General features: G+C 34.9%; 2 protein-coding genes across 2 annotated transcripts; one reads left to right on the plus strand and one right to left on the minus strand.

The window, feature by feature from the left end:
* Nucleotides 1-864: 864 nt before the first annotated feature.
* LOC129797591 (dipeptidase 3) lies at nucleotides 865-8,792 on the minus strand. Its single transcript, XM_055840337.1, has 2 exons — nucleotides 7,898-8,792; nucleotides 865-3,245 (listed from the first exon to the last, which is right to left on the minus strand). The coding sequence occupies exons 1-2, from the start codon at nucleotides 8,693-8,695 to the stop codon at nucleotides 2,724-2,726; spliced, it is 1,320 nt and encodes a 439-aa protein (XP_055696312.1). The 5' UTR covers nucleotides 8,696-8,792; the 3' UTR covers nucleotides 865-2,723.
* Nucleotides 8,793-10,613: 1,821 nt separating this feature from the next.
* LOC129797626 (integrator complex subunit 15) lies at nucleotides 10,614-11,962 on the plus strand. The gene is made up of 2 exons (XM_055840393.1): nucleotides 10,614-10,787; nucleotides 10,846-11,962. Exons 1-2 carry the CDS (start codon nucleotides 10,706-10,708, stop codon nucleotides 11,871-11,873), a joined length of 1,110 nt encoding a protein of 369 aa, XP_055696368.1. The 5' UTR covers nucleotides 10,614-10,705; the 3' UTR covers nucleotides 11,874-11,962.
* The last annotated feature ends 33 nt before the right edge of the window (nucleotides 11,963-11,995 follow it).

Consider the following 11,995-nt stretch of genomic DNA (forward strand, 5'->3'; position numbering starts at 1 on the left):
AACCTACTTTTTTTTCAACTACATAATATATCCTCAACTAGATATACCGTCCGTTCTCCATCTGCAATTATTGACGATAGGAATCTCTTGAATTTATTTCAGCAGTTTTGCATTTAAATTAAGTTGAACTTTATGACATTAAAAAGCGGGTGACAAAAACTTTATTCACTGGCATAATTTTTTCTTTTGTTTCATTTCTTCATAAAAGTTTTAAGAAACTTTCTGAATATATGCAAAAATCTAAAAACATTTTTTCCACTTATTTTAAATTTTAATTGTTCAATTGTTCTTTCCCACGAGAAAAAAAGAAAGAAATTGTGTTTTCAACTATTTTTAAGTTGATTTTTTTTCAATAGAAATAAAATCATTTTTTATTTAAAACAAAAATGCTTTTATTATCACAAATTTTTGGTCAATTAAGTTGAAATATCTTATTTAGGAAAGCACTGATTACATTTTCGATCAATAAAACACAAATTAATATTTTTGAAGATTTTAAATTACAGTTAAATTATTTAAATCTAATTTACTAATACCATTTCAAAATTAAGTTATTTTTTTTAGTTAATGTTGACATGTTTCATAAATAGATTAAAGTTTTTCTTTAGTCTATCGACCTAAAAAAATATCTAAATCAATATCCTAATTTAAAGGCTTTTTGCACATTTTTTCCTTACAAATAAACTTAAAATAGTATAGGTTTAGTTGAAAAGATTAGTACGTACCCTATAAATAAAAAGAACATTCCTGTGCCAACTAAAAGCACCATTATCATTCAGGATACCTATTCAAGAGAAAAGAAAAAAAAAGGAAATTCGTGTGTTTTTTAATGTATTCACTAAAAAAAGGCATTTAAAATTCTTCTATTAAGTTCAACACCATTTTATTCTCTTTTTCAATTCGATTTACAAAAAAAAAACACATACACATAATTTTACGTGTTACCTACATTTTCACACTTCCGTTGCATTTCTCACATATTTTCCATCTTCCATCTCCATCCTGTACACCCAGCAAGCTAAAGCGCTTTCGGTACAGAATGCATGATTCTCACAAGTACCTACTTTTTTGTGTTGAAATGTTTTATTTTTCACGAGTAATAAAATCATGGAAGCACGAGAAAGAATGCAGTGTGTGTGGTATGTCTAACAAGTAGCATTACAATGGATAGAATATCGCCAACTTTCATAAACTTGTCTCCACACATCTCTCCGGAGGAATATACCGAAACTCGCGAAAAATAGGCAAAGGGGGGAAAGTTTTTTGGATGTTGAAGCACTATTTGTGACACATATATTTTGAGGAGAAAAAAAAAACATTGCACGAAAGGAGTCTCCTAGAAATAATATGTATTGTTGTTCTGTGGAGAATGGTGGAGATAAGAATTCTATAGAGGATGATCGAGTTAAAACGGGAAGAAAAGTTGAGTGTGAGAAAAATTGAAAAGTATTCACTCCAAATTCTTGGCTTTCGTTTCATGTTACGCGCAAGGAAATCATACGATACGTAAAATACATTACACATTATAATACAGAACAGGAAAGTCGTATATGAGAGATAAGAGAATTCAGAAATACAGTTTCTACCGACATTTGCATAAAAAATATAATTTTTTAATTCGTCTTTTAAAAATCTTTACCATTAATTTCTAAATAAAATTTTTTAAAAAAATGACAAAAATGAGATGGAAAAGCTTGGAAAAATTCATATTTTTCATTAAGTTAGTCTCATAGAAAGTTATTATGTGAAATCAATCAATTTATACTTTTTGGACATACTCAAGATAGAGATTTCTGAGTTTTAGCAAGAATCAGTTTTTGTTACTATAAAACTGAGATGCAGATAGAAGGTTTTCTTGCTTCAATAAGTTCCATCTCACTGCTTAAGTCCTTCTTTTACTTTTTTGTTAGTCTCCTTATAGCTCAGAGTGGCGACAATTGAACTTTTAGATTGATGTAAAATGTAGACTTTGTAAAAAAAAACAACAGCAATTCCTATTTTCGAATTGTAAAAAAACTCATTCAAAGAGAATTAGAAAGTTCCCGAGATTAAGCTTCCAGGAGATTAAATGTTGCAATTGTCTAAATTGTCTAATTTTGTCTTGGGGTACCTTTTTTGATTAACCGACAATCGTGTAATTTTATTTTGTTGTTGGTATTTTATCATTTTATTTTAAATATTTTTGAATTCGTTTAATTTATGTACATTTTCTGAATTAAAAAAAAAACTTTTTGGTTCATAACGCTCGGATAGAGCATTTATTTTCTACCTCTGCATTAAACTAATTAAACCAAATAAAATCATTATAATAATTTTCCCTATAGGTAATACATTGCGGTTTCAAATGCATTTCTGTAAATTAATATTTTACATTTGATTTTAGTAAAATGAAATACATAGCAATCAAATAAATTCACTGCAGCATCGATAACAACATTTAATCGTTCTTTTTCAATAAACATAAACTTCAATTTAGTTTTATCTTCACAAATAAATTCACTAGATTGTAAAAAAAAAATTAAATCATTTTAGAGATGATTTCCATCCCCATCATCTATCCCAAATATAAAACAATGAATGTAGCCAAAGAGGAAAAGAATTTGGAAAAAAAAGAAGAAAAATATGGAGAAATTTTTTGTAGGACTTCAAGAGAGAGAGAGGAATTTTGTGGTGAAAATACAATGCAAAATTGCTTATATATCATACCGGTGAGTATGTTATATTTATGTTTCCGCGTAGCGACAGTACGAATTCCCTTCGATAGCCGCCGTTGGAATCCACTCTTCGTGCAGCGGCTGTCGATTCCTGAGTACCTCCACTTCCCGGAGAACTCGCACAAAATTCCCCCCGATGAGTTTCTTGATGGCCGCATTGCCCCATAGACGATCTCGTGCAAGCTCCGCCAGCAGGGGTGGATACGTGCTGGGGGATCCACTGAGCCCCACATGATCCACACCCGCTACAGCTCGTACGTAGTTAATGGTGGAAATTGCCTCGCGAACTGTGAGATATTTCTCCCCGCACCGTTCAACGTTAATCATGAGAACACCACCATTTTGCGTGAGCATCCCGAGAATGTGGTCAGGAACACCTGCGGTAGACGTACTATTGCACAGCGATAGTGGGGCAGCATTGGAGAAAAGAACAGGAGCCCTTGCTGTGTGGAGCGCCATCATCATTGCTGGCTCTGACAATCGAGAGATTTCAACGAGAATTCCGAGGCGATTCATCTCATGAAGTACGGTCTGTATATGGGAGAAATTAATATGGAAAATTCCACTTATTGTTTGTGTTAATCCTGGGAAACATTGGAGCACCCACTGTGCAGAGATTCATGCGAAAATACACTGGATATATTTTTGTGTGAATAAAAGCCACAGATTTAATCAACCCTCAGATAAAAAATAAATAAAACTATTACAGGTTGAAAAAATAATTTTCCTTCGCTATAGTGGATTATCAACGGGTATAAACTCTCTCCCCTAAAACTCTCAACATAGTTATGCTTGAGACCTGTAGCGCATTACTTTATATCCCATAGAATGGTTTACAAATATCGCTTCTTTTGCAAATTCTAATTATTTACTCATTCAACTCTGTATCCTCGGAGGTACTCTCACTATCTGGTCCATAGTAGTGAAAACCACAGGAAATTTAATGAATTAGTCAGTTGAGGTCAGCGATGTAAGGAGCCGAGGACACAGAGAGGGGGGGGGTGCGATAACTAGTATAGTTGTGTGTCGGTTAAAATAGCTCGAGTACGGCAGGAAAATGTTTGTGTATGCTAGAATATGGAGTCAGGTGTGAATTTATATGCAAATTGCATTTAACTTTCCTAATATCTAAAAGCTAACGTAACATATAAAATTTAATTATCTCTCATTCAATGAATTTATAAATTCTCACCCGCAAAATTTCAAATTGGATGTGAGACGAATATAATATGATTTTATATATTATACAAATGTAATTATATTATGATATTATTTTAATTCATTAATAATATTTATTAAAATGCTTAATTTTAATTCAATTATTCATGCTGTAGCAGATTTACAAACTGTATGGTATTATTACGCATGCATATTTTCCATGCAATGTAAAATAAGAATGCTAATGTGAATGTTTACTGTGTAAAGCCAAAAGTTGCCTCTTTCCATTTATTTTCTCATTTCAAATGTAATTCGTCCCAAAAATTTCCCAATTAAAAGTTCCATGCAATAATAATACGACATTTTCTCTCCTGTGATGTCTTTTCCTCGTGGGATGTGCTTTTGCATCTCTTTGTTTTCAGACAAAATATTTTCGTAAAGTGTGCACTTTTCTTTGCGACTTTTCTTCATTTGTATTTCCTGCTGTAAAATGTATTTTCTTTTTTTGGAATTTGTCACATCATAAGTCAATGTATTGTAATTTATACACTTACAATGTGAGTTAAAATGCTATAAATACGACCTATTAAGTTTAGTTCAAAGAGATGTAATATATAATGCGTAATAAGAAGAAGAAAATTGGATATTTCTTTCATATTTTATTTGCAAAATTCAAAGACTTGAATTGAATCATCTTCTTGAACATAGTTCAGTAAGACAAGACGAACATATTATGTATTTATATCCTATAAGTCTTCTTATTGTAAATATACATAGAATAGGACAAAAAATATGTATCTGTGGCATACCTAACATATAACTACCATATAAGTTCTGCTGCACATCAGAATGATAACCACGATTTTTCATCGGCGCTCTCGCTCCATTCGCCACATTATCCCCATTCTAGTTTAATCCTGACCCCATGAATATGCATTTTACCTAAAGCAAGAAGTTGAATCAGGGGTGGTATGCGGTGCTGCATCAAGTTTCGACTTTCCTATATAAATTTATTCAGGTGGGAAATTTTCAGGTTAACCCCTTCCTCATGTTGAAAGTTGAGAAGAAATCCTTGGATTAATACAATAAAAAAAAAAGTTCCAAAAAAATTTAAAACTGATTTTTTTTAATTTAAAAAGAAGTTTTATGATATTCAAAGTTGAAAGTTTGAAAAATTAACACTGTCATTATTTTTCATTCAATAGATTGGATGAAAATTACAAATAAAATCAAGAAATATTCATTAAATATCTAAAATAAAAGAGAAATAAAAAAGTATATAATTATACAAATAAATTTCCGTAGATTTATTCGAATGACAATAAATTCTGAAGAATACTAACACTAAATCATTTTAATATACGTTCGAGTGATTTTATTACGCACTTAATTACCATGTTATTTTATATCCTAAGAAATTTTCCACTTGGCCAGATAACTTGGTAATATACGTAACTTAGAAGGAAAACCAAATAAACGAAAAAAAAACTTTCATTAACTTCTACAACAAATCCTACACTTCTAAAATTTCCAAATATACATATATTTATTTAGAAAAGTTATAAAGGATATGATAAATATTTCTGCAGAATTTGCAAAACAATTTCCCCCATGGGGTGCATTTCTGTATAGAAGAATTTTAGGGTGAAGATAAGAAAATAAAGCAGGAAGTTGTTACCTAAGTGCATACATTTTCAAATTAAATATTTATAATTTCAACTTTATTGAATTCTCCCATAAAATCCTTCCTCATACATCTTATCCTAAAGATTCCGTAAGACTCCCTCCTGTGCAATTCTATTCTTCATTAAAACTTATGCAAAATGTGCTCTCTCAAAAATTAATGTAATGATAATAATGTTGTTAACAGCTGTAAAACTTTTTCATTTCAAACTCCACGGCACGAGCTCACTGAAAGGATGTATATGTATGTATGTAAAGAAAAGAAAGTACATACAACGGAATTCACCTTCCGAGGAAAATCATGCGTTTATTAACCAGAATTTCGTGTCTCATATTTTTCACCTTCCTCTTGCTTCCCAGCTTTATTTTGCATTTAAATCCTCATTTCTTGTATAACTTTACAATAAATACAAGCTCTTGTAAGTATCTACTGTATATACCTATACCTAATGTTTTAATCCTTTATTACTCCATTTTCCTGTCTATCCAAATGGGAAAGATTATAGTCACACAAGAGACATCACATACACCCTATAACATGACTACACACACATACATAGGATTAAACTTTCCTTAATTGCATAATATTTTCTTAAGATACATAATACTATATCCACAATTAGATACAAAAAATACATCTAAAGTGTAATTTCATTCATTTAACTTCATTGAAAGGAGAGGATTTGCATGCAGAACATCAAACACCTTAAGCAAGCAGTGTAGTTAGTACTTTGATATTATTGACTATTTGAAGAACAAATAGATAATAATTAACACCAATTTACTTAATTAAAATTTATTATTTTAAGATTGAATTTAATGTAGTTGTGGTGATTTATTATCATCTGATAGTCCGAAGATAATCTTTGCCGTCATTTATAGTAAAAAAAAAGTTTATTACTTTAATTGAAGAGACTGTAATGGACGTTTAGTTTTCAAATGAGAAATTAATCAATTGAATTTGAACATGGAGAATTTATTTGCGGAAATGCATAAATATTATTGCTACAGAATAAAATGCTGAGGCTGACTAGGCGCGACCAGAGAAATTTTTGGTTAAAATCATCCGACCGAATTCACATGGTGAACGTGTATACAAGAATGTTAAAACAAAAATGAAAATTTGAAGTTATTTGTATAGAACAAAACCATATAGAACATAATTTTATCCATATAATGGTCACATAATAATTATTATCATTCATGATTAAACATTTTACTTTCTCACTTAAATGAAAATGTTGGCTTTATTGTGAAATTTGCTCCATTTTCACGCATAATTATTTAATTATCCTCTTTTTAGTCATTCAACATCATTCATTTCAAACGCATACACAGTATTATATATTCTCTCTGTTGATTTTGGCTGTCTATTTCCGACATTTAAAGCACTATATAGTGATATTTTAAATTCAGAATTAAACACATTTTTTTGTTTAAGTTCGACACAAAATAATTATACTTTTGCTGATCAGAACTGTCTATATAGGAATTTTTCCATTATTAAAAGAAACTCATTTTGAGAACTTTTCAATGTAACAAACTTTAGAAACTTTGGTTTCTAATCGAAATGTGAATCTCGATTGTTCAAGAGATATAAAAATTCTACCTTTTTTTCTTTTAATTTTGAAGATTGTAAAACTAAATTGAGTTTTCCTATAATAAATAGAATTTCACGTCAAAATGGGTATACATTGCATAAAGTTTGTTCTCATTTAAGTTTCTCAATAAATAATTATAACAGCTTCCCTTTTGGGAGAAAGAGTGGACTGCAGAATTTTGTGAGATACATAATTCTCTAAATAGTTCTTGCAATTTATGGAGACAAAATAATAGCCAGAGAGGGAAATACCTCAATGGGAATTATTTTAAGAAGCTTGCAAAATACATACAGAAATTCAGAACATTTATTTTTGTAGGTGCAGAAAAGTTGTGTCCAAGGGAATATTTGCTTGATTTTTATTAAAAATATTCTTCCTAATATTTTCTAACAGTAGAAAAGCTAATTAGCTTGGTAACTACACTCAATTCTCGCTAAAAAGATTTTATTTTAGTTTTAAAGTATTTTTTTTATTTTTTTGTTGATTACTAATTAATTATTAACTTGTTGAGAGTGGAGATAAGTTTTTTTTTTTGAAAAAAATTGAGAATAGTTCAAAAATATTTTAAAAAGAAATAAAAAATTAAAATAATTTAATTTAAAATTAAATGAAAACACTAAAACCAATACTGAAGGGTTAATTTTTGGCGCGATTTTTGAATGCAATATTAAAAAAATAAAATAATAATAATAATCCCAAGAAAAAGGTTTACATTTAAAGAAAATAATAAAATCCACTCACCTCGCCAAAGGTTGTAAGACTATGTGGTTGGGAATCATCCAGGATGATCATGTCGCTCTTGATGGTGGCTGCTGCCCATGGTGTTGTACACCCGAATCCTGTGATGGAGATCACTCTAACACCTAAGGAGTACATGGAACGCAAAACTGCTAGGCTGGATCCCAGTGCGTGTCCTGCCTGAAGACCCAGGAGTACCCCAATCTTCCCTTCATGGTGCATCTCTTCGATTTCGTCGGCTGTTTCAATCACCTGCAGTATGGGATTGGTCCTGGCAAGTCGCTTAGCCTCATCAATACCTTCCAGTGCCAACTGAACACCATCGAGATACTGAGCACCACATGGAACAGCCACTGGCCATACCACAGCTCCAACCATGTTCTTTGTAATGTCTGAGATGCTATGGCTAAAATTCGCATCGATTTGTGGTTGCCAGTAGCCCTCCACAAGAGGTGGTGTTTCCGAGAGAAGCCTTCGAATGAAAGCCAGACGTGCTTCGAGAAGAGATGAACTCCTTAGCTGCAGAGCAAGTGGAACTCCTATAGCCAGGGCGATGAAGATGAAGAGGCCCAAGAAAACAGTCACCACTTTGCGACTCTTCCTACGGTGGACAACTGGAGGTGGGGATGTATGTTCCTTCTTGTACGTGGGTACATTCCCATTCTTTATCTTCTCGGAGAACTTTGTGATTTCCGGTGGCAGATCGATATCCGTGTACACAAAGCACTGCTGCTTACACGGCGGCACCTGGTGCATCGTTCGCAGCTCCATGAATTCGTGATTTGGCACAACCGAATTCATTGTTTTGGTGGATTTTGGTTCTCCTGATTTGTCAGGAAGTTCAAGGAATAAAGGAAGAAAACTTCGCCCCCTATAAAAACTTTTTAAAGCGCATGCGCTTTATTGATCTCTATAATAAAGAAAGGTCTCTCTATAATTTCGTTCCTGTTCGCTATGCAAAATTTGGTACAGAGACTCCTGATACCAGGCGGTTTTTACCAACGACATTCATTTTCCCCCCAGAACCCCCCTTCGTAGCGCCCCCTATATAATTTTCATGCTTTTTTGACTACTTTTTGAAATTGGCGCCATTTTCGGTACTATTTCCTCAAGAGAAAATGAGATGGATGCATTTTACCTCTATCCGTCTCCCTCACACTTTCAGTCTTTTACAGTTTTCTCGTGTTTTCCGTCGATTTTTCCGGCCGGAAGTAAGTTTTTGCAATCAGGAAGCGACGCCGCGTCGAATGGCATCATTGGTTTGAAAAGTTCGCGAAAATGCATTTCCAGAAAAAAAAGTGCGTGTAAAATCCCCAACCGTCAAAATTTCGAATGTTTAAATCCAACCGTCAAAATTTCCGCGGACCCCAAATTCCGCACGGAGGAGCTCCCCGAGGCTCCCGGAGCACCCGTAAGTGCCCCAGGAGCCCAAAAAATGCGTTCTATGCCCACAAATTTAGGAAAAAACACGGAAATCACGAATTTTGTCGAAATGCAGAAAAAAAGTTCGTTTAGTTCAAATTTTATTATTACAGTGCCAAAAAAGGCAGAGTGGTGGCTTTTGGAACTACATCAGATGTTTTAGCTGTGTTTCTTTCAGACACAGCTTTTGTGACCGAGCAAAATCGAAAGTCGTCAGATCGGGCTCAAACTTGGGATGAGCACGAATTAGGGTCCCCACATTCCAAAAAACGTATGCGCCAAAAATTTTTTTCCGGCCGGCCGTCCGTCCGTCCGTCCGGAACCTTTTGCTAAATTACAAGAGAACGGTGATAGATAGAGACTTGCGGTAAACGGCAAAGTTTAAATATCGACCTGAAGAAATCCGATTATGATGACAAATTTTATCCCCCACCCCTCCGTCCGCCATTTTGAATAACCTCAAAATTTTGTTTTCGCTATATCTCAGCCCCTATTATAGCTAGAGGTCTGAAATTTTGATATGTTGTAGGGGCCATTAAGAGCTTTCCAACTATACCTCATTGTCTAAAATCGGTCAAGCCGTTTAGTCAATATGGCCGCCACAATTTTTCATCGAAAATCGACCATAACTCGAAAACGGCTTGACCGATTTTGATCAACCCGGGGTCAAATGAAAGATCTCAACAAACCCTACAACTCTCTAGAACATCCGAAGTTTCAAAAGTGACCGCTAGGGGGCCAAAAATCAAAAACAAAATTTTCGATGAGTTTTCGATGAATATCTCGAAAACGACGACATAAATTTTTTTCATTTTTTGATATGTTGTAGCTGACCATATTATCTAGCTCCATGCCAAAAATTAAGAAAATCTATGGATCCGTTCTCGAGATATAGCCTTCCAAAGTTGACATGTCATATCTCGGGTTCTACAAGTCCGATCTTGATCAACTCAAGCGCAAATGAAAGGTTTCGAGAAACCCTACAAATGTCTAGAACATTGCAACTTCGAGAAATGACCGCAAGAGGCGCTAAAGTCAAAAACAAAGTTTTCGAAAATTTCGAACTCGAATTTTTCGAAAATGGCGACATAAATTTTTTTCATTTTTCGATATGTTATAGCTGACTTCAAGACCTTTCAAACAAAAAAAAAAATTTATGAAAATCTATGGAGCCGTTCCCGAGATATTATCCCGCGTTTTAAACATTTCTTAGCGTATGACTTTAATACTATTCCAGACTTTGCGCGTATTTAAATTAATTCGCGTTCTAGTTTGCTCTCACAAAATTGGTACACTGAAAGAAACACAGATCCCGTAAGCTTGGTCAGCTTACCAGTACATTTGTTTTTTAATCCTGCAGCTCTTAAAATCCTTAAAATTAATTAAAAAATGTCTCACGGGGGCTCATCTAAGCGCGATTACCACAAAGTGGATCACTCCTTGAGAGTTCGTGATAACCTCCAACGTATTGGTGTGTAAAGAAACAAACAAATTTCATCAAATATCTCACTTTTTTGCATTCCCGGCAGAATCAATGATAAACAGCAGGAAGCAGGAGCATATGATGGAACTCATTGCAGAGATCTTCTGTGAGAAGCCACCACGAGACATTGATGTGAGGAAGGCACAGACACAGCTTCTTCCCGCGACGCTTTCCTTGATTCAGGAACTTCAGCTAGTGGTTCTTCTCTGTGAATACTTCCAATCTCCCGGGCCTGAAGCTACGCGGAATGCCATGTTTCTCTCCCTTTTTGCCAGCCCAACATCCATCACGCGGATCAATGTGCTTGTGAAGCTTGTCAGCACGTCCGTGTCTGCGTTAATTGCACCCATTCTTTGCGCCGCGGGTACATGGATGCAACAGCTGGGCTGCACATCACAACCCAGCTTAGATTTGGCACAGAAACTCGTCACGGATTTCATTGTGTTCGCCCAGAAGGCCTCGGAGCAGCTAAAGTACCTTCCACAGGTTGCTTCACGCTTCACGGCGAACCTGATAACAGCCGTGGCGGAACTGTACCTCAACGATATGCACGACAGTGCGGCCGTTCCGCCGGCTATCCTCCTGGACACATTCACAGAGTGGGTATCAAGTAACCCCGAACTCTGTCTTGCTTCCCAGAAGCCTCTTGTACTACCATCAGGTGCCATTGCAATGCCTGTACTCACCCCACTGGCGGGACTTATCCGGTGGTGCGTTGTGGCACCTTTGATGGATCCCAACAAGTCGTACAGTCGTCTGCATTTGGCCATCATTCAATCAATGCAACAGACTCCACCACCCACGGGACCGCCCACGATCATCAATGCTCAGCACCTCTGTCTCATTGTGGCCACACTTGAGGGGAAGTATATGCAACTCAGGAAGCCTGAGAATGCCTCCAAGGCAAATGATGAGCGTCTGCAGCTGTGCCTGGAACGCTTTGCGCAAGCTGTTCAGGTGGCTCTCAGTTCCAGTTGCGTTTATGGCAGCATTCCACAGCTCCTGTGCCGCCTCGAAGCGCTCCCACCCTGTACACTCATGCAAATGGTCATCAAGAGCAATCGAATCACATGACGAGGACCTTTCTGGGAGGAATAAAGTTAAAAAAAAAAAAACAAATAAAAGCTCCTTTTATTCACTCAAGAAGAATCGGAGTATATTGTAATCAATCGATTGCAAGAAAGTGTTCAAATGAA

The sequence above is a fragment of the Lutzomyia longipalpis genome, chromosome 1, assembly GCF_024334085.1.
Source record: "Lutzomyia longipalpis isolate SR_M1_2022 chromosome 1, ASM2433408v1".
Taxonomy (NCBI): Eukaryota; Metazoa; Arthropoda; class Insecta; order Diptera; family Psychodidae; genus Lutzomyia; species Lutzomyia longipalpis.